We start from the raw sequence: 24346 nt of genomic DNA, 5'->3' as shown, positions 1-24346 counted from the left end.
GTTGCATGCTGAAGTTACAGTTTCATGAACTCACTAGCCTGTGCTGCATGTGTGTCATTTGAATGAGGTGCTGATGCTTTCGATTTGCCATTGCTGTGTTCATGTATGAGAAGACTGACTTCATTTGAGTTCATTGAGTTTATCAGGGGAAAGTTGCATTGTACATCATCAGCTACTTACAGTATAATTAAATAATTGGACATTAAATGTCTAAATTTATGCATTTGGCAGATGCTTTTATCCAAATCAACTTACATTGCATTCAGGGTTTACATTTTTTTTTTATCAGTGCTTGCATTCCCTGGGAGTCGAACCCATGACCATGGCATTGCTAGTGCCACGATCTACTGTTTGAGCAGTGCAATGAGAAAAATAGCATTCGCTGAAAGTCTAATCAAATTAGAAGTGTTATATCTGAAATCACAGACATTCAAATCTTGACCGAAATACATTTCTAATAGGATGCCAAGATAACAGTAGGTAATGTCCTCTGTGGTTTTCACTGAGGAATCAGATTCTGACACAACTGAAATCTCCATTGGGATTTATTGATTAAACGTTGTGGTCGATCCGCTTACAAATCTCACTCACGTTTGCCTGTTTTACATATGAATCCTTGATTGTCTCTGTTTCTCTACAGTCTCACCCGTTGTCTCTGTGTAACACCAGTGAAGATGAGCGTCCGGAAACCGATTTCATCACCATCGTCAAACTCGAGAGCCCAGAGAGCAAAGTGCCTCAGTGCCAACCGCTGCTGGATAAAGTAAGACCGATGGGAAAACACACTCAAACACACATACTGTATGAGCACCCTGGCTGTAGAGGAGTTGGTTGCAGTTTAAGTTCACAGGTTTCTTGAACCAAGAAGTGTCATAATGTTGTTTTTCATGATCATTTTCTGTCCTCTGTTACCCTTGAATTAAATAGGCTGTTTGAATGCTGTATTGTATTTGTAAATGAGCTCAGTTGGGATAGGCTGTGTACCACAGTTTTAGCTTCAGTTAAAAATAACACTGCACTGATGTTAATGAGCTTATTGTTGTGCCGTTATAATTCTACAAGAAGTTTTTGCAGCTTAGTGGAGTTGCATAATTAATTGTTAAGTTTGCTATCTCAGTTCAAACACCCTTGTGATTTCATTCCTAAATGACAACGATTTGGCTATGTTTATTAAACCTTTGACAAGTACGATCACAGCGAACATTCAGATCTGTGTTAGTGCTGCTGTAGCCCCTCCGGTTCAAACCACCTGCTGTCTCGGGCCTGTTCGCATGGGAGTCGGTCGCTCTAACAAGGAGGCTAAAGGCTAGAACACCTCTTGAGATCAGGGGAGTGAGGTTTACACATACAGCTCTTACTGGCCTACGTACATTACACTCACCCCCTAAACCTCACTCCCATCCGGGTTATGGCATCACTGTAACCCCTCCTGTTTGAACCACCCGCTCTAACCGGGACTCGAACCCTGGCCTGTCTGCATGGTAGTCAGTTGCTCTAACGAAAGTACAGACCGCAGTGAAGACTCTTGAGATCAGAGGAGTGAGGTTTACACGCACAAGCCTTACAAGGCTACGTCCGTTACACTCACCTCCTTAAACATCACTTCCATCTGGGTCATGGCACCACTGTAGCCCCTCCAGTTTGAACCACCCGCTCTAAGCAGGAATCGAACCAGGGCCCATCCAGATGGAAGTTGGTCGCTCTAACAAGGAGGCTAAAGACCCCAATGAAGACTCTTGAGATCAGAGGAGAGAGGTTTACACACACAGCTCTTACTAGCCTACGTCTGTTACACTCACCCCCCGTAAACCTCACTCCAATACGGGTCACGGCACCACTGTAGCCCCTCCAGTTCGAACCACTCGCTCTAAGCGGGACTCAAACCTGGGCACGTCCACATGGGAGTCGGTCGCACTAACAAGGAGGCTAAAGACCCCAGTGAAGACTCTTGAGATCAGGGGAGTGAGGTTTACATGCACAGCTCTTACTAGCCTATGTCCGTTACACTCACCCCCCGTAAACCTCACTCCAATACGGGTCACGGCACCATTGTAACCCCTCCAGTTCGAACCACCCACTCTAAGCGGGACTCGAACCCCGGCCCGCCCGCATGGGAGTTGGTCGCTCTAACAAGGCTAAAGACAGCAGTCTCTGGAGCGCCTCTTGAGATCAGGGGAGTGAGGTTTACATGCACAGCTCTTACTGGCCTATGACAGCTACACTCACCCCCCTAAACCTCACTCCCATCCGGGTCACGGCACCACTGTAGCCTCTCTGGTTTGAACCACTGCTGTTACACTGCCACTATTTTGTTTAGTTGTCTATTTAGAACCGTATATTGTGATTCTCAATTAATCCATAATTGTGCAGCTCTACAACTTAGGTACGAAACTCTAAGCACTTTGTTGTTGCAAAAGTTAAGTATTTATACACTTGTAGCATGTCTCTTTTGCATACTTGTATAGGTATGTTTCTGACCTTCATTTTCGTAAGTGGTCTGGATGGAGCTTTGCGTTGTGAATTTGTGAGTATGTGAAATTGGACAGAGGGTTACCATCATTCTCGCCCTGGTTCTTCCTCCCGCTCTCATTCTGTGTGCCAGGCAGATTGTTGGCACCCACAGTGACTCATGTACTCGTGGCACAGACATTGTTTATGGAGCTAATATTAGCTGGACATCTTCACAGCGGGCCTGGGATGAAAAGAGTGAGTTCATCATCAGTCTGGAGTGAGTCTGTGAAAGTAGAGGAGGTGCAGGACACATCAGCAGGAGGGATGGGGGTTGGACTGCATCTTTGGGCCGTTTCCTTGGGACTCTGGCGCTGGACGTGAGAGGTGTCAGATGCAACTGTCACATACAGAAACCAGAAAAACCTAGTTCCAAACTCTAGCTGCTTCACCGTTGAAGAATCAACTCCCTTTCAGTTCATGAGTGTGAATTTGAATTCAGTTGGCCAGAACACTCAGAAAATTAAATTTATCTATCTGTTTATGAATACTGCCATTCAAGAGAAAAACTTTTATTCTATCTATCCATCCATCCATCCATCCATCCATCCATCCATCGTTCTCTCTGTCGATCAATCTGTCATTTCTCTGTCGTTCTATCCATCCATCATCCATCCATGCATCCATCCATCCATCCATCCATCCATCATTCTCTCTATCGATCAATCTATCTGTCATCTAATCTATCTATCTATCTATCTATCTATCTGTCTATCTGTTGTTCTATATATTTGTTGTTATATCTATCTATCTATCTATCTATCTGTCTATCTATCTATCTGTCTGTCTGTCAATCTGTCTGTCTGTCAATCCATCCTTCCATCCATTCTTCCATCCATCCATCCATCCATCATCCTATCTATCTATCTATCTATCTATTTATCTATCTAATGCATCAATCCATCCATTGTTCTCTCTATCAATCGATCAATCTGTCATTCTCTCTTTCGTTCTATCTTTCTGTCTCTCTATCTATCTTTTTATCTGTCATCCATCCATCCATCCATCGTTCTCTCTATCGATCAGTCTATCTGTCATTCCATCCATCCATCCATCCATGGTTCTCTCTATCAGTCGATCGATCTGTCGTTCTATCTATCTATCTATCTATCTATCTATCTATCTATCTATCCATCCATCTGTCTGTCGTCCGTCCGTCCATCCATCCGTCCATCCATCTATCCGTCCGTCCGTCCATCCATCCATCCATTCATCCATCTCATTTTAATCCTACTTTTTTTACATTGAAATTTGAATCACAGTTTTGCATTCTGTTTCATTTCAAATTCAGGAAATTAATGTTATTCTCAATTCAATTCTGAATGGAGTACACCTTCGGTGTTTATATAGGCAGCATGCTAACCAAAATAGAGATAATGTCTATTTTTTTATTGAATTGAACCTCTTTTCTGTTGATACATTCAGTACTGAATAAAATCTATTTATAATTGCCAAGTTTGTCACGATGTATTCTAGGATTGGCTTATCCAATAAGGACACATGTGATGCTGCCTTTCATTTTGGCCCAATCAAGGTTTGGTAGTGCGCCTGTGATGTCTGGAAATGTTGCCTAGGTAGGCAGCTCACTAGGTTTAGAAGAGAGCTAAAGAGATTTTCAGGGTTTAATTTTGTGCTGCATGTGGCCGCCACACCCTGAACGTCACGCTGTCTGCACCAATCAACACACAACCAGACAGTCTCAACAACTTAATCAGAGTTAATAAGCTGTCTCAAGCAAACCGCACACAGTCCTTCTTCCATTCTGTTCTTTTAGCGCCTGTTTATGTCTTTTCCTTGGTAACAACATTCGCCTCGATGGATTACTGCTGTGGATCCAACTTTGTTTAGTGAACATCTGAAGGACTTTAATGGAAACAAAACGTTCTATTACAGTCGTTCTGGATTGTCTCTCAGTAAGCCGACGGTATAAATACACATAAGACCAGGCTAAATTGAGGGGTTTTGGTTGTCTGATGGTTGTGATGTTTAGTTTTTGTGTACAGTCACAGAACTCTCATCATTTCACTGTTTACATCATATTGTGTTTCCCAACAGTGCAGCAGTGTTATTTTAGAATCACTGAGAAACTGTCATAGTTTTTATTAAAAAAATTTAGTTTTAGTGATTTTTATTAGTTTTGTGTTTTTTGAATATGTGTATATATAGTTTTTAATAATTTTTATTTATTTATTTTATTTTAGCACATTCAATGAAAATCTGAAATGTAGGGAAAAAGTAGAAGTTATTAATGTTATTATATTTTATGTGTGTGTAAAATACATGTTAACTTAAATGAAAAAAAAAAATATTAAAAAAAAAAATATATATATATATATATATATTAGATTTCAGTTTAACATTTATTTTATTTCAAGCAACAAATTTTTTATGGTTTTACTTTTAGTAATTTAGCTCTGTATTTTGCCATTTTTATTATTTTCTTTTTAGATTTTATTAATTTTAGTTTCATTTTTAGTTTTTTAGTACATAAGTTAGTACTTACTAATACTAACTTTTACTTAGTACTTATTTAACTATAATAACCCGCAGTGCAGTTACAAATTGAACTCTCGTGACTAAGATGTTCCGTTTCAACTTCCTCTATTTGCATCGCAGATCAATCAAATGCAAATGTAGCTGTCTGAAGACATCATGGACTCTGATGACAGGGACAGTTTCCGAGCAGAAGCTTGTGCATGAAGGTTTAGTATAAGTGGTGTTTTCCCACCAATAGCAGATATAAAGAGTCTTCATCTCCAACCGTGGATAATGTACGTCCCTTTCATAAAGTGTCCCAGTCTGGACTAGTCCAGCGATGCTTGTCTCGGTATGAAAAGAGTTCCAAATATTTACCCAAAACTCCTCATAGTCTCCCACACAATCCAAACATCCCCTGCGTCTCGGGTTCGAAGGTCCACGCCAAACCATCAAAGGCAGAAGCCTCGGATTCCAGCTCATTGTGATAATGAACGCTCCCAGAAGACGTGGTGACTTTATATTTGTTCAATGCTTAATCCACAAAGCGCTGTTTTCATATCGAATGAAAGGAGCGAGTGTTTCTCTGTGTCGTTTTGTGGGAACGTGAGTCAGAGCGAACAGGAAGAGACAGGACCCGTGCCTCGACATGCTGGACTTAATAGTGAGCGTTTCTCAGAGATGCCCCTCTTTTCAGTAAAACACTCCTTTGGCCCACATCTAATCCTGTTTGCTTTTAAAATGAGATGTAGAAAGATGGAGAAGTGAAGACAAGAGAGTGTGTGTTCGATGTAGAAGAGCTTTTGATCACTGTGATGATGTTTCTGATGAGTAACCACTTGTCTGGGAATAAGGAAATGTTTAGCAGGATGTCCATGCTGGTTCTTTCTTCTTTCGTTTTTTTTTTTTTTTTTTCAGTGATACGTAATTAATTAACCACAATTCATTTTATAATTCCAGAACTGTATGTTCTTCAGCAAAAACAGTAGTTATTGAGGGAAAATTATGATAAAAATAATTTTAGTTTACACCTTGATTTTTATGCATTTTTTAGCATTTTAATTTAATGTATTAAAAATAATTTATTAATATAATAAACCGATCGACAGAGCTAGATTTTTGCCCATTACCCTGATCTGTGAAAGGAATATATGGCAGATTTAAGGACATCCAGCCACAGCGAGTGTTTCACGGTAGGGGAGGAGAAATAATTTGCAAACTTTTTCTTGACCCAAAAAATATATTCTCATCTCGTGAAGCCAAAGGGCAAGTGATACATTTGTAGAAACTTCAAATACGGGAGGAGAATGAGTCTGTGCAAGTTTCCCGCTGATATTTTGAAATACTCTGTGGGGTTTTTAACATCACAACTCACATAATAAATAGAATACTCACTGAGTGAAATACATGGATGCTTACGACACCACCGGGAAATAACCTGTTTTTTTAATACAGTCTTGTAAATGTAGTTTACTTGCATTGTCAGGTTCTTGATTTGCATGAAATCGGGTTATTTCAGTAAACTGATTTTTGGTAGTTATCACCATATTGGTGTGCATGTAAACATGCTTAATATGGAGTTTGTGCACGAGTGTGACTCACTGGCTGCAGTTCACTTAATGGCCACCGGTGTCGCTAATAACAAGAGTTTCTGTATTCTAAAAATAGCACCTTTAAATACTTTGTTTACATCCTAATTTTGTCTTATTTAGCATTTTAATTTATATTAGAGTTAGATTATTTTAATATATTAATAATCATTTATTAAAGGCACAATATGTAAGATTTTTGGATTAAAATATCCAAAAACCACTATAACAGTGTTATATATTTTGTTGACTTGTGTACTTACATTATCCCAAATGTTTCCAAGAATGTTTAAATCCAGAGAAATAAGCAATTTTAACCAGGACACGGACCATGTCCGTGCGTCGCCTATCAATGACATCATACCCGCATTACCCTCGATTTCCGGTTTTATTTTGTAGAAACCATGGAAACACCAAAGACGCTTTAATATGTGTTTTATTAGACAGGTGCGCAACTTTTTGGATACATTCATCGACAGAAAACTAATCATGTTAAATAGCTCAAAACAGTAAGTCTTATTGTTTGAATCTCGTTTCCTTGATTTACCATGAGTACCATGTTTTACCATGATTAATTTCGATCTAGCTTACTGCAGTGTGCAACAAGTGTCTCACAGCAGCCGCCGAGGGAACGCAGAGTAGCATTAGGGGCCGTTCACATATCGCGTCTTTTCCGCGCGCAAGTGAGTAATTTCAAATGTAACCGCGCGGCAGGCACGCTCATAATGGAAGCGACGACGTCGCAACGCGCATGCAGTGCGTTTTCCAGGCGCATCGAGATGAAAAATTCTCAACTTTTCAGAATGCTGCAAGCGCACAGCAGGTCATGTGACAAGAACCAACCGATCAGCTTCAGACTTTCCATAACAAAACATGGAAATCTCAGCCAAACAGCTGATCATAGCTGTACAGGGTGGTTTTTACATCTCATCTCCATAAATATATCTAGTAGTAAAGCTAATGCAAGGGCTAGAAATCAATTTATCCTTTGCTGAAACTTCCTACTCCTCGTGGAGAGCGCAGTTCATGGTTGCATAGCAATGACAGACGCCGCGGGAGCGCAAGCGCTTTGGAAAGAAGGAGAAAGCTGCGCAGCCGCACTTTCCACGCGTTTTTAGACGCGATATGTGAACGGTCCCTTATAACAGCTTTCAACACACAAATGTATCTAATATGATAAACGGCGCTGCTTTACCCCACATACGCTTGACCGGAGGAAGCGGAAGCGACAACTGTGGCATAATGAAAGCTCCATACTCCATACTACAGTAATGTTAATAAATCTTTAATACAATCGCTCATCCAGTAATATGATTTCTGCCCGAGTCTCGTCGGATTCTTTTCCACCGGCTGTAGACGTGAAGACAACACCTCCCATGATTCCATGAAATCAAGGCGTCATTAAGCTACACCTTTGTTTTGGATAAGTGACCTCTAGTGGCGAAAATTACATATTGTGCCTTTAATTTAATTTAAAATAGTTTACATCTTAATGTTGAGTTTTTTAGCATTTTAATTTAGAGTTAGATTATTGTAATATATTAATAATGCTTTATTCATTTAAATATTTTTACTATTGTGACTATTTTTATTATTGTGATATATTTATGCTGCTTTTTGTGGAGTTTAACTTGTCGGATTTCATTGTATGGAAATTTCTATGGGATAAAGATAGTCATACAGGCTTGAAACAACCCATAGCTGAGTATGTTTTCTAAAAAAGCATTAAGGGAAGTAAAAACCCAAGAAAGACCCAAATGAGTCAATAAATGTCATACAGTAAGAGTATGCAGAAACCAATAAGGGATCTTCTGAAGGCTGTAATAAACAGTAGTTTTTTGATGACTTGTTACTAAGAAAAGTTATCTGGTGTTTATTTTAATAAAATATATCAATAAAAGTAAATGAACAACATCTAGTCTCATTTAAATAAACTAAATGATCTAAAAATGCATAGATGTGTAAACAGACTTTTAGGGTTAAAAAACGTAAAATACTTTTAAGGGTTTAAAAGTGGCTTGCAAAATTAATGCAGTGTAAATTGCTGAGAACTCTAGAGGAGACATGTGAAATTACTCATGCAATAACAAGTGAAATTGAGCTTGTGTAGAATTGTTTACTTTCACATGAGCAGAGGAAGTTTGACTCAAACTCTTCTTTTGCTCTCTCTTTAATCTCATCTCATCTATTAAGGAGAACTCATTTGTGATTGGTCTTTCCTATGGGTTCGGCTCTGATGTTCATGTTTGCACACGCGTGTATATGTTTGCGTGACCAGCGGCGAGAGCGGCAGAGGGTCAGGAAGTATGTTACAGAGGGAAATCCTCAGACACACATGTAAATCTCTCAGTTTGAGTGTGTTTCTCTCATGAATCGGACCTCAAACCGATGCCTTTATTTATCTGCCTTTTTACTGCCTTATTCTCTCACTCCATCTTTCTTTGTGTTGTTTGACATGGGCATACAGAGGAAATGTTAGGTACGTCAGCAGACTCTCTAATAGATCATATAACGCACAGTATATACATCATACACTGCATACTATTTAAAAACATTCTTTGTGTATCAGTATGCATTACACAGCAATTGTTTTACACTGCTGTCGCATGAACTGTGTGCAGGATAGCACTGGATTAAAGCATACTACTATTGCTGTGGTTTATAGTATGTATACTGTACACAGTATGCAAATTTTCTGTATGCGTAGAACACTTAGTAGTTGACATGATAAATTTGTACTGCATTCCACAATGAATTCATCCAAGTAGAAAGGATAAAAACTTCTTAATTAGAATTTCGCAATTTCAGCTGTAAGTGTGTAACTCTTGCAAACACTGATATTTCCTTAAGGAAGTGCCGATCCAGTTCCATTACTTCCAGTAAATCCTCGGCTTGTTCTGATTTACATGCTTTAAGTTCCTTTAGCTGCTTTGAAGCCTCTTCCAGATAGAAAAGATCCGCTTTTGTCCTGCATGAGAGTTGTGTTTCTTCCATCTGTTTGGCAAGTTTTTGTCATTTCAGGGATCGTACAGGGTCATATTCATATTTCGGATGTTTAAACAGCTTTAGGACATGCATACTTAAAGGATTAGTTCACTTCAAAATTAAAATTTCCTGATAATTTACTCACCCCCATGTCATCCAAGATGTTCATGTCTTTCTTTCTTCAGTCGAAAAAAAAAAAAAAAAGGTTTTTGAAGAAAACATTCCAGGATTTTTCTCCATATAGTGGACTTCACTGGGGTTTGAAAAGGTTCAAATGTCAGTTTCAGTGCAGCTTCAAAGAGCTCTACATGATCCCAGACGAGGAATAAGGGACTTATCTAGAGAAACCACTGTCCATTTTCTAAAAAAAAATTAAATTATATACTTTTTAACCACAAATGCTCATCTTGCACTGCTCTGTGATGCTCCACGCATTACATAATCACGTTGGATAGGTCACGCATTTTTAGGGCAAAAAAATCTCAAATTTTATTTTCTCCTCCAACTTCAAAATCGTCCGACATCAGTGTTTTACCTTTTTTGTAAAGGGCGTTTGTCTTAGTCTTTGCACGTTCACTTTGTAGACACTGGATCGGTACTTCTACCTACGTCACGCGTGACCTTTCCAACGTGATTACATATTGCGTGGAGCATCGCAGAGCAGCGCAAGACGAGCATTTGTGGGAAAACTGAGCATTTCTGAGAAAACTTAGACGGCTGACGAACAAAAACTGCCCGACGGCCGACAGTCGGCTTGGTGTGTTCCTGCCTTAAATGAGACATTGAGTCATTCATTAATTCGATTCACTCAAAAAGCAGATTAATTCAGAAATGAAGCACCTCTGTCATTCTTCCAGCAGGTCCAAATTCACTTTAGCATATTCAAGTCAGTCTTTTATGTTATCTTGGTCCAAAGTGGTGTTCTTCAAGGTGTCTCTGCATGAAGTCAATGCTTGTTTAGTGTTCGTATAGTCCTATCGCCCTGAAAGGTTTTCTCCTCTTTACATCAGGTCATCTATAGCAAGTCTTTAGCAGTAAATCAAGGGTTTTTCTCAGCTGCTCTAATCAAACATCTTATTCCCCTTGATGAAATTGTTAGATAGTAGTACTTTATTGTTCAACCTTAGCTGAAAATTGGTCTTTGGCCTCACCATACATACAACAATAACTATACACAACATACACATTAACATAGTCTAAAATTCATATTCACATGCTTTTTCTTCCAAGCCTTGTAAGGTTTGTGATGATACTATACATTTTAAACCTACAAATATTGCCAACTGTGTCTCTAGGAGCTTTCAGTGTCTTGTAAATATTCTTGCACTAGCCACACTCTAAAAAAAATGCTGGGTTGAAAATGGACAAACCCAGCAAATGGGATGTTTTAACCCAGAGAATGGGTTGTTTTAACCAAGCGATTGGGTTGTTTTAACCCAGTTATTGTGGTGTTCTGACCCAGCGATTGGGTTGTTTTAACCCAGCGAAAGGTTTTCTCCTCTTTTCATCAGGTCATCTATAGCAAGTCGTTGTTTTAACCCAGCAATTGGGTTGTTTTAACCCAGCGAATATGTTGTTTTAACCCAGCGAAAGGTTTTCTCCTCTTTTCATCAGGTCATCTATAGCAAGTCTTTGTTTTAACCCAGCAAATGGGTTGTTTTAACCCAACTATTGTTTAAAAATGACTGTATTGCTTGCTTAAAATAAACCTAAAATATGTTGGAAATTAACATTTATTAATATGTTTAATAAATGAGCATTTATTAATAAGTTTAATGAATAATAATTAAACAATAAACATTTATTAAACTGCTTATTAATAAATGTTCACCTTTTGATTATTATTGTTGCCTCTGGTAATTATGTGTCTGATTTTGGGTTCATTTTAAGCCAGCCATATAGTAATTTTTAAACAATAGTTCAAAACATTTAACCCAAGTCGCTGGGTTTGTCCATTTTCAACCCAGCTTGGGTTGTTTTTAACCCAGCATTTTTTAGAGTGCATATTTGCTTCTCATCTTCAGCACATGCATGAGCTAAAAAGCTAATTAAGTGTCGTTATAATGTTCCCAAAGGCTTAATTGTGTTTTAACACAATTTTGTACCCTCATTTTGTAACTCATGATATGTTAAATGTAATCAAACTACTATAACATCTTCCTCCTTGGCTTTCAGTTGTGAAGCATATGCTATAAACTGTATAAATTTAGTTTTATTGTGTGTTGCTGTTGCGTCCTCAGCGCTCTGTCTCTCCTCATCTGCTCTCTTTCCAGCGCTTTCTACGGGCTGATGTTATCACTGTGTGTGATAAAGAGAAAAGAATGGGTGGCTTTGTAGGCAGAACCTCCCTCATCATCACTCCATCAGAGAGAGAGAGAGAGACAGAGACAGAGGTTTGATTGGTGATGGAATGCATTCATACAGGAAGTGGGCGTGTCTGTCTTTTATGTTGTGGCTGTCAGGGTGTGTTAGGTGCATTTGTGTGTGTTTGATAAGTTTAAAGTTTCTCCGTGCCGGTCTCTTTCACTCGTTCGCGACTTTATGAGGTGTGTGTATATGTGATTGTGTGTGTTTTGGCCCATTTGTCGCTGGGCAACACTGTGCACAGTTGTTGTGGATTCCAGCAATGCATCTGTTGTGTTTGAAGCTCAAGGTCGGCCCGGCGGGCGATAAGTCTTCCGTTGTTGTTACACACACTATGTCACACTTTGTGGGATGTGTTCCCATTGGAACGGGTTCTTCTCACATGGATGAGAACATAAGAGCCTACATCTCCTTTTTGGACAGCTGAGGAGGGTGTGTGTGCGTGTTGGTTCGTTCTCATTAAATGATGATTTGTAGAAGCTAAAGTATTTTTTAAATAAAAAATAGATATTTTTTCATTAATTTTTTTTATTAAAATGTGTGTGTATATAATATATATATATATATATATATATATATATATATATATATAATGAAGAAAATTAAGACAAATTAATCTAAGTATTTTTTACTAAAAGTAAAAAATAAAGTACTTTTGTGCTTTATTCATGTTCTGTTGCACTTTTTCAAGTAGGAATTTGGACATTCTGGATTAACGAGTGCAGAATACTGTGTTCAGATTGGTTATAATTGTGTCACATTGAGCTGCATTTTCAATTTTTACTTGTTGCTGGAAACTTGCCACACATTCAGTGTAGAAATCTGAGGGTGTAAATGAAGCCCTGCCGCCCTTCATAATGGGTTCATTTTTGGGTCACACGTTCTGTCGGTGTCTGTGATCCGCACAGATGACCTAGAGCTTGTTTTCAGACATAGACGGCACCTCGCACTTCTGATCCACTCATGTCCCTTTATGGGACGAGTTCTTTCATCAGTCTTTCATCATGTTTTAACCCAGCGATTTTGGTGTTTTACCCCAGCGATTGGATTGTTTTAACCCAGCGATTGGGGTGTTTGAACCCAGCCAATAGGGTGTTTTAACCCAGCGATTGGGTTGTTTTAACCCAGCGATTGGATTGTTTTAACCCAGCGATTGGGGTGTTTGAACCCAGCCAATAGGGTGTTTTAACCCAGCGATTGGGTTGTTTTAACCCAGCGATTGGATTGTTTTAACCCAGCGATTGGGGTGTTTAAACCCAGCCAATGGGGTGTTTTAACCCAGCGATTGGATTATTTTAACCCAGCGATTGGGGTGTTTGAACCCAGCCAATGGGGTGTTTTAACCCAGCGATTGGGTTGTTTTAACTCAGCGACTGGGTTGTTTTAACCCAGCGAATGGGGTGTTTTAACCCAGCGATTGGGGTGTTTTAACCCAGCGATTGGATTGTTTTAACCCAGCGATTGGGGTGTTTTAACCCAGCCAATGGGGTGTTTTAACCCAGCAATGGGGTGTTTTAACCCAGCCAATGGGGTGTTTTAGCCCAGCCAATGGGGTGTTTTAACCCAGCAATGGGGTGTTTTAACCCAGCCAATGGGGTGTTTTAACCCAGCCAATGGGGTGTTTTAACCCAGCAATGGGGTGTTTTAACCCAGCCAATGGGGTGTTTTAGCCCAGCGATTTTGGTGTTTTAACCCAGCCAGTGGGGTGTTTTAACCCAGCCAATGGGGTGTTTTAACCCAGCCAATGGGGTGTTTTAACCCAGCGATGTTTTAACCCAGCGATTGGATTGTTTTAACCCAGCGATTGGGGGTGTTTTAACCCAGCGAATGGGATGTTTTAACCCAGCGATTAGGGTGTTTTAACCCAGTGATTAGGTTAAATGTTTAGTTTTATTGTGTGTTACCCAACCTGCTGGGTAATTTTCTTTAACTCAACTATTGTTTAAAAATTACTGTATTGCTTGCTTAAAATGAACCCAAAGTATGTTGGAAATTTATTACATTTATTAATAAGTTTAATGAATAATAATTAAATAATAAACATTTATTAAATTGCTTATTAATAAATGTTCACCTTTTGATTATTGTTGTTGCCTCTAGTAATTATGTGTCTGATTTTTAATTTCCAACTTATTTTTGGTTCATTTTAAGCCAGCCATATAGTAATTTTTAATCAATAGTTGAGTTAAATAAAACTATCCAGCAGCTTGGGTCAAACATTTAACCCAACCGCTGGGTTAAAACAACCCAACTGCTGGGTTTGTCCATTTCAACCCAGCTTGGGTTCTTTTAGTGTAGAAGAATAGAGAACAAGAGTGACCACACAGATAACCACTTTGCAATTTTATTTTTCCATCCTTAGGTATTTAAAAAAATAAATTAAAGAGTTGATAAATTGTACTAAAGAGAGTTTGGATAGATTATGTACGTGTAATATTAATATGGAAGTTTGGTGTCTGTAAGATTTTTTTAATGTTGTTTTAATAAAGTCTCTTATGCTCACCAAGGCATATATATTAAACATAACAAAAATTATACATATATGGAATGATTTCTGAAGTATCACGTGACATGATTAATTTTTTGTGTTTCACAGAAGAAAGCAATGTTTGTCAAGCAAAGTCAAGTCACATTTATTACTATAGCGTTTATACAGGATACAATTTTCAAAGCAGCTTCACAGTAATAAACAGGAAAATTACAGTGTTGATGTTGTAAAAGCAAATTCAATTTTAGCCGTAAAGCAGCTCTACAGTAAACTAAAGTGTCATCATTCAGCTCGAGTCAGTTCATTATTCATTCAGTTTAGTTCAATAACTGTGTCAGTGATGCAAAGTACATACATTTGATTCAGCAGTAAAGCAGCTCTACAGAAGACAATAGTGTCATTATTGAGTTCAATTCAATTCAAGATTTGTTTTCATCTGATAGTGTCAGTGCAGTCAGATTGATAACATTACTGAATTACTGAATGTCTTTTAAATTGAGTGTCATTTGTCCTCATGTTGATAGATAGCTAGGCAAAGTGTGTGTGTGTGTGGCGCAGGAGCGGTGGAAGCTGCTTTTGGAAGCTGGGAATGCAAAATGTTTGTGTCTCGTGTCATTCTTGAAGGTGCGCTCATTTTTTCACATGTCAGATGGTTGGCGGTGTCACCGTGCGTGTGAACTCTCAGGAATGCCGCTCTAAATATAACTCTGGGATGTACAGTTACATACTGCCATTTAAAACTATACTAGATGTGACCTCTAGCTGTTGAAGCATAAAACTACAAGTTACTTCTAGCGGAACATTATTTTGATCATTACATGAGTTGTGCTTCGGCTCCTGCACGGATGAATCTGATCAGTGTGAATGTCACGAACGACATCAAAACTTCCCCAATAATGAAAGAAAGATGGATATCTGAAAAATAAGTAAGTATATATAAAAGTAAATGTATAAGTTATATGCTGCTGTTGTTTTGAAAAAGTTGTTGTTTTATTTTATTAAAGCTTTATTCCAGTTATCAGAAGTGTTTTTAATAGTTTTAGTTAACGATAATAACCCTGACTTGCTCATTCTTTAAATTAATTTAGTACAAAAAAATGTTGCATAGCTGTAATTTAACAGTGATACTATTAAAATAGCTTGCCGGATTCTTCCCAAGCCTGAGCTGTTTTCCTGTATTGCACACGCAGAGGGAATGTGAACCTGCCCGTCGGCGCTGGTGTTCCTGCAGCGCTGCATATAAATTTTACTGTCGTAATTTTTCTGCCTTTGATGCTGCAGCGAGTGTTGTTTGAAGATCAGCCGCTGTTTAATTGGCCTTGAAAATACCTCTGCGGATCAGGCCCGGGCCTGCGCTCGAGAACACGGACGCCGGGACGAGGAAGCGGGTCAGAGGACGGGGATCGCTGGAGGGTCGGACCGGGTGAATGGGGAGGGAATGTAATTTGGTTTGGGTTAAAAGTTTAGGTCAGGATTCAGGATATATGGTTTAGGGAGGTTAAACCCTGCTAATTAAGACATAAAACAGTTTAGTTTTCAATTAAGTTTGGGATCAGTACATTTTTTTTATGCATTTATTATATTTTTATGCTTTTAATTTTCTATTATAATCATAAATGTTTCTTGAGCAGCAAATCATCATATTAGAATGATTTCTGAAGGAGCGTGTGACACTGAAGACTGGAGTAATGATGCTGAAAATTCAGCTTTGATCGCAGAAATAAATTATATTTTAAAATATATTCACATAGAAAACAGTTCTTTTAAATAGTAATAATATTTCACATTTTTGCTGTTTTTACTGTATTTTTGATCAAATAAATGTAGTCATGGTGAGCAGAAGAGACTTCTTTCAAAAAAATTGTTTTTTTGAAAATCTTAAAATTGGCCCCAAAATTTCGAACCGTAGTGTTAACAGAAGTGTTAGATCAGTGCAACTACACATTCAATAAACATGCACTGAATAAAATATATGCATATTAAGGCTGTTTTTGAAAGTCTGAACAGCATAAAAGAATCCCGATTTTCCTGCAGTCTGAACGTAACATTTGTTTTATTTTTGGGGGTCACTGTAAATCCTTTTTTCATTCTAATGGATTATTAAATTTGTGCAACTTCTAGAAATACATAAAATCTAATGCTCTGTGATGTCCTCTAAAATATCCACTTTGTTCTCAAATCTTTTCATCATCAGGCCAAAACACTAAAAGATCTGCTGGTTAGAGGGACATATAACAGGGCGGTGCTGTGGATTTATAGCCGTGACTCAGATGTTCAGGCAGTCTTGACTCTATTTCACCCTACAGCGGAGGGACATTGTTGTATTTCCAGACGTCAGTGGCCAAATCTTGACATTTATAACGGAGATGGGACTATAAGTCACAAACACATGCTCAGTTTGAGTCGGTTTTCTTGCCATGATGCACTAAAAGCGTATGTGGCGAGTCTGAGTTAGCGGTTGATGGTTCATTTGTGAGTATTTCTATTGATAGAACAATACAGAGAAGGATGGAAATTAGGGCTGCACGATATATCGGAATAAAACCGTTATCATGATATGGCTTAGTGCGTTTGTCAAATTGCACAGACTGCAATATATGTGCTACCAGCAAAGTGCCAAGTTTTACTCTGAAACTGGCAGCGCATTCATCCGTTTGCTGACAACCTGTCAAAATGACGTTTGAAAATGAAGAAATTAAGACATACTGTAAATGTTAGTATTGCAATTTTACAGTTGTACTATAAAACTCTTTCCCCGCCACTGATAGAATTTTCCAGCTTTTTGTCTGTGTTTTCACTGTTTTACGGTAGGTGGCGCTATCACGCATCATCTGAAAGAGTACAGACTCTCTGGATCAAAACACAGGTGAAGAAGAAGCAGAAACCAGCGATAGAAGCATTGCTTATGCATGTTGTAGTCTTTGACAAAAACACGATTTTCTCAGCTTTTTGTTTAAAATGTTGCTTACCCACATTCAAGTGTTGATTAAAAAATAATGCATGAAGCTAAAATAAAACGTTTATTATTAGGTGTTGAAGCGAATAGCGCTGAAATCCTATTGTAATAGTTAACATTTCCAAGGATCAGAATTCTCCCCTAAAAGTGATCGGGCAGACCAAACCATAAGTCATAGAGACTTGAAACTTTGAGGGCTGGTAATACTCAAACTGTCTACAACGTCACCAAGGCTCGCCCCGATCGGCCTGATGGGGGCGCTACAGCGGCGAAAAGTACGAAATGGCTCACAACTCTTAAATCAAGTGTCTTATGTTGTTGGAATCCTTGAAAATGCATGCCTTGGATTCAGTAGTTGCATTGTGAAATTTTCAGATATTTTGGATTTTTGAAAAAGCCTAGTCCTAGGTTTTTGGCCTGATCAGAACCAAACCAGTGCAGCAAGATTCTCTGGAGTCTGATTGTCAATAATTATCAAAAAAAGTTGAAATTTCAGTTCATGGTCCCTAAAAAGTGTCTTTTTTATTGAAATGGTTATATCTCGTGAACGGAATGAGATATTTTCACCAAACTCGGCACACATATGTGCGTGAAAAAGGGTGTGGCGACTGGCCACTTAGTGGCGCTATAACATGGACAAACCTAAAAATGGCTAAAACTACACAACCCTGTGTCTGATTGGCTTGAAAATTGGCATGCAGTGTCTTTGTCCTCAAAGGCAGTCTTGGCATCTTGGACATTCACATATCTCAAAAAACGCGGCTGGCGGCGGCCAATGAAGTTTGAGCAGCTATCAGACAAGGTTAATGGAGGCAGATCGGAAAGAAACTCGCTGGGCCTGTGAGAAATTCGAAAGAAATCAGCCACCGGGGGGGGCGCCTTTGTGTTTTTCACGTGCGTAAAGGATTGTATATCACACGATTTTTTTGCACACACCCACGACATGGTAGAACTCCTTATTCTGAGCAACTTTGCCTCTAGGACCGCCGCTGTCCATTGAATCATTCGGTAAATATTGGAGATAATTTCAGAAACCAACTCTGGTGAACTAGTCCTAGGTCTTTGGCTCAACCTCGATAACTGTTAAAAAGCTTTAAAAACCATAAATTTCCTATGGTAAATTGCCTGTATTTGCTGTAAATGGTCTTTTCATCTATGGTTGAGGTGGTTACAGGCTTGCTAAATAAAACATAATACCTTTTTATGCATGTGCTTAAAGGCCTTAAAGAGCTTGAACACTGATAATTTCTGCTCACAGCTATATTAATTATTATTATTATTATTATTATTATTATTATTTTATACTGAATTGGTCAAAAACAGTGGAAATGTGCCCTATGGAGAAATATTTTTTTAAAGAGTAAACCCAAGTGAAAACACCCAACAACAAAAAAATCGTTCAGCTCTAAAAGGATGGTTCACACTCAAAAAGGGAGCAAAAAAGTCCTAATGCAGTCTTAATGGAAATCATTAACATCCGTTCATAAGTCCCATAACTATTTGTGATTGAATCACCAGAGACGTGTAAGTGTGTGCTTCAAATCATGAGTGACTATGTTCACATGTGCACCAATAATGTGATTATTTCCTATAATCAGAGTAAGGACTTCATCACAGTGAAATGTTTACATGACATGAGCAAACCTTTTCACTCCCGTTTACATACAATTTTTGTCTAAGTATTGATTTTTCCCCAATTCTTTGATATCCGGCCTCAGTCATTTTTGGTGACATGCCTATAAATGTCTCCATTTCAATGTTTTCAACCATCAATATACTGCACAGTGTCTTCATCACCCCAAAAATGCACATGCACACTTTGGTCAGAGTGGAATAGATGCCATTAAAGTGTTTACATGCTTGTTTATTGAGATTTAAAATCGGCATATGCCACGTTTTACTACGATTATGGTTGCTATATAATTATGAGCTTAATCACGTCAATTACATCGAAGTACTGCGTTTACATGAGGTAAAGTTTCATGCCTAAATTTCACATTATGAGGTGCATGTAAACGTAGTCAAGGATTCCTCAGTCATGTGTTTTGTTAGTCAGTGATCAGACTGAGAGCGGTGTGGGATCCGTCCCGTCTCTAGTGTACACAAGTACACATCTGTTTACTTCTGCTGCAGTTAGTTTATCCACAAATGAAAGTGTGTGTTTAAGTTGTAAAACTCAGTTCAAAGCGAGAACAGATGCTGTAGAGCGTCGTGTTTGGATCAGGTGTGTATACACACACACACACACACACACGGTGGGAATGATATCATTGGTTTCACAGTGTTGGATGTGCTCATAACCACATTAAACCAGCAGCTTATAAAAGCTGAATTCCTGGGCTCCGTTCCGGCTCCTCCGCGGCGGTCTTTTCTTTCTTGCTCTCTTCTTAGGAAAGGCAAACACCCTTTTAAAGCTGGAATTCCTGAATCGATTGCAAAAGGCAAACAAGTGAAGCCCTGTGACAGAGAGAGAGTGAGAACTGCAGGAGATTTGGCACAAAACTGTGGATGTTTGGGATTGGAAATGATCCTGAAATCAATGGTTTTGTGGTCTTAAGGAGTGTTTACACCAGATTTGTGACTGTTAGAATGCAATTATCATAATAGATACCAGGAAATTTCGTTACTAAATGTAGGGAGGTTGAGTATGATGAGTTACAGTTTATATTGAATTAAATATTTGTTGATGTAATTAATATAAATAGATGTACACTACCGTTCAAAAGTTTGGGCTTGGTAAGATTTTTTAATATTTTTAAAAGAAGTCTCTTCTGCTTAACAAGGCTGAATTTATTTGATCATAAATACAGTAAAAATGTGAAAAGTTATTACAATGTAAAATAGCTGTTTTCTATGTGAATATTTAGTAAAGTGTAATTTATTCCTGTGATCAAAGCTGAATTTTCAGCATCATTACTCCAGTCTTCAGTGTCACATGATCCTTCAGAAATCATTCTAATATGATGATTTACTGCTCAAGAAACATTTATGATATTCTCAATGTTGAAAACAGTTGTGCTGCTTCATATTTTTGTACAGTGGTGTGTATATATATATATATATATATATATATATATATTTTTTTTTTTTTTTTTTTTCTCCACGATTCTTTGACTTCCCTACTATATAGTAGGCGATAAACAGTATGTGACAAAAGAAGTATGTCTGAATTCACGGTACTATAAAAGAGTAAGCAAAAAGTACCCGGATGACCTACTACTTCCGGTGAGTTTCTGAAATGCATATGATTTCCACTATCCCATGGGGCCACAGGAGAGGATTTGTGAATGACAGTGAAGATATACAACTGACGCTGAGAGGTCACATGATAATGACAACATGGCGGATGTAGTACGTCTAGATTACATTCATACTACACAATTTCATACTATATAGAGCATACTTTTTTAGCAGTCACAATATAATTACTTATTCAAAATAAGTACAAACTCAAGAGAGTATGTGATTTGCTGCACTGATTTCCTCAGTTGTTTTTGCAGCAGCAGCAAGCAGAGACATGCGTCACAGCGCTCATACAGGCCATTTAGGCTCCTTAGAGGAGATTAAGTCACACCTTGCTATGAAAAAGACATTTCCCATCTCAGTCTTTTCCCTCTGGTCTCTCTCTCATTCTCAAGCCTGGGCAAAAACTCCCACAATCCCCCTGTCAACACGTCTTCCCCTCAGCACCTCTCAGCGGGAGGCGTGTGAGGATAATTTATATTACACAACAGTTATTTTTCTGAAAAATGTCTAAAAAGTGCATTCAAACATGGTTTATGTTTAAAACAGTTATGCGTTAATGTCTATTCTTGTATAATCCAGTTTTTATTTGGAACTTGATGGATATAAAGCAAAAGAAATAGTTCAGACTATAAATTCTGACTGGATGAGCCACAATGTGTCATATATATATATATATATATATAAAACTAAGTATAGCAACCATTACTTTACTTTTTCAAGGGAAAAGTAATTAAATTGCAGTAATTAATTACTTAGTAATGCATTACAACCAACACTAGTAACACTTAACAATATGATTTCACTTATTAACATTAGTTAACTACATGAACTAAGAATGAACAATACTTAATGTTAATCTCAACATTTACTAATACAATTAAGCTCAAAAGTTGTTTTTGTATTAGTTAATGCACTGTGAACTATATGAACATTTTTATCAACTAACATTACAGGTTAATAAATGTTGTACATTGTTAATGTTTGTTAATTTTAACAACTGAGACCTTAATGTAAAGTGTTACTGTAACGTTTAATGCAACGCTGCTTTTCAGCTCCGTTTAACATACAACCCGAATTCCTGAAATGTTGGGACATTTTTTAAATTAGAATAAAATGAAAACTAAAAGACTTTCAGATCACATGAGCCAATATTTTATTCACAATAGGACATAGATAACATAACAAATGTTTAAACTTTTATCCACTAAATGAGCTCATTTCAAATTTGATGCCTGCTACAGGTCTCAAAAAAGTTGGCTCGGGGGCAACAAATGGCTGAAAAGCAAGAAATTTTGAAAAGATTCAGCTGGGAGAACATCTAGCAACTAAATAAGTTAACTGATATCAGGTCTGTAACATGATTAGCTATAAAAGGGATGTCTTAGAGAGGCAGAGTCTCTCAGAAGTAAAGATGGGCAGATCTGTGAAAGAGTGCATAAAAAGATTGTGGAATTCTTTAAACGTCAATGTCAAATTGCAAAGGCTTTGCAAATCTCATCATATACAGTGCATAACATCATCAAAAGATTCAGGCATGATTGTGTCAATGACATTACTAAATGGGCCCAGGAATACTTCCAGAAACCACTGTCGGTAAACACAGTCCGCCGTGCCATCTGCAGATGCCAACTAAAGCTCTATCATGCAAAAAGGAAGCCATATGTGAACATGGTCCAGAAGCGCTGTCGTGTCCTGTGAGCCAAGGCTCATTTAAAATGGACTGTTTCAAAGTGGAAAAGTGTTCTATGGTCAGACGAGTCCAAATTTGACATTCTTGTTAGAAATCACAGACGCCGTGTCCTCCGGGCTAAAGAGGAGAGAGACCTTCCAGCGCATTATCAGTGTTCAGTTCAAAAGCCAGCATCTCTGATGGTATGGGGGTGTATAAGTGCATACAGTATGGGCAGCTTTCATGTTTTGGAAGGCACTATGAATGCTGAAAGGTATATAAAGGTTTTAGATCAACATATGCTCCCCTCCAGATGACGTCTATTTCAGGGAAGGCCTTGTGTATTTCAGCAGGACAATGCAAAACCACATACTGCAGCTATTACAACAGCATGGCTTCGTCGTAGAAGAGTCCAGGTGCTGAATTGGCCTGCCTGCGGTCCAGATCTCTCACCTATAGAGAAAAATTCGTCAAAGACGATCACAAACTCTTCAGCAGTTGGAAGCCTATATCAGGCAAGAATGGGACCAAATTTCAACACCAAAACTCCAGAAACTCATAACCTCGATGCCCAGACGTCTTCACACTGTTTTGAAAAGAAGAGGAGATGCTACACCATGGTAAACATGCCCCCGTCCCAACTATTTTGAGACCTGTAGCAGGCATCAAATTTGAAATGAGCTCATTTTGTGCATAAAATTGTAAAATTTCTCAGTTTAAACATTTATGTTATCTATGTTCTATTGTGAATAAAATATTGGCTCATGTGATTTGAAAGTCTTTTAGTTTTCATTTTATTCAAATTTAAAAAAAAACGTCCCAACATTTCCAGAATTTGGGTTGTATTTAAATCAATTCCACAGATTTTCCCTTACAATAAGCAGAGAGAGGTTCTGATGTTCAGTGTGGGTCTGGTTATTAAGTGCTCAAATACTTTGGGTAGATCGGATTCACAGGTCTTATGGAATAACAGGATACGGATCAAAACAGGAATGTTTTCATGTGGCGAATGAAAGCACAGGAAGAATCGGCTAATTACGCTGCTGCTCGGAGCCAGAGGCCTTGCTGGTAACTCGTCAACCGCGCTTGATGTCACAATTTACCGTGCCAGAGATTTACCCAGCTCGCGTGTAACAGTTCACCACTGTAAACCAATCACGCTTAGTATTACCTGTAGTAGTTAGGTCTGCTTTGATATAATATGATGTATAAATGTTTACATTTAATATGTGTGTATATATATATATATATATATATATATATGAATAAATAACATTAAATATTTTTACATTTTAAAAAACAACATTTATTTAGAGTAGAAATCTTTTGGAACATTACAGCATCAAATCATCATATTAGAATGATTTCTGAAGGATCATGTGACACTGAAGACTGGAGTAATGATGCTGAAAATTCAGCTTTGATCACAGGAATAAATTATATTTGAACATATATTCACATAGAAAACAGCTATTTTAAATTGTAATATTTCACATTTTTACTGTTTTTACTGTATTTTTGATCAAATAAATGCAGCTTTGGTGAGCAGAAGAGACTCCTTTTAAAAACATTATAAATATATATTTATTCTTTGTGTGTGGCAGACTTTAATCATCTGAGGGTTTAGTCTCTGTGGTTTTGGACGGTAGATAGAGGGATGATTGTGTGTTGTGTTTGCGTGAACCGCCGAGTGATTAAGTGAAGAGAAAGAAAGAGAGGACGAGGATGAATGTCTAACGCTTTAATTCACTCAAAAATGTGATTCTGTCATTATTTGCTCAGCCTCATCTCATTACAGACCTGTATGCTGTTATTTCTTCTGTCAAACACAACTTTCATACAGTAGTACATTGTGAGCATGTCAAGTTTAGAGACATGAACTATATTTATGATACTTTTATGGTTGTTTTATGTCATTTTTAGTGCCTAGTCACTGTGTCCTATCATTGTACAGTAAAGAGCAGTGTAAACATTCAGTTAAATGTCTTTTGTGTTTCACTAAAGAAAGTCATACAGGTTTAAAACAACATGAGGGTGACTAAATTGGAAATATAGGTCAACTATTT

General features: G+C 38.0%; 1 protein-coding gene across 2 annotated transcripts in view; it reads left to right on the top strand.

Annotated features, from left to right (window-relative positions):
• The window catches only part of LOC127513078 (E3 ubiquitin-protein ligase RNF43), a 127233-nt gene that overhangs the window by 85321 nt on the left and 17566 nt on the right, over positions 1-24346 (top strand). For both annotated transcript variants that reach the window (XM_051894603.1, XM_051894602.1), the window contains exon 2: positions 641-763. In XM_051894603.1, coding sequence (XP_051750563.1) covers positions 641-763 — 123 coding nt within the window. The remainder of the gene's footprint in view (positions 1-640; positions 764-24346) is intronic.

This window comes from Ctenopharyngodon idella, chromosome 5 (assembly GCF_019924925.1).
Source record: "Ctenopharyngodon idella isolate HZGC_01 chromosome 5, HZGC01, whole genome shotgun sequence".
Taxonomy (NCBI): domain Eukaryota; kingdom Metazoa; phylum Chordata; class Actinopteri; order Cypriniformes; family Xenocyprididae; genus Ctenopharyngodon; species Ctenopharyngodon idella.
The sequence above is the reverse complement of the archived record's forward strand: the minus strand, read 5'-3'. Positions and strand labels throughout refer to the sequence as shown.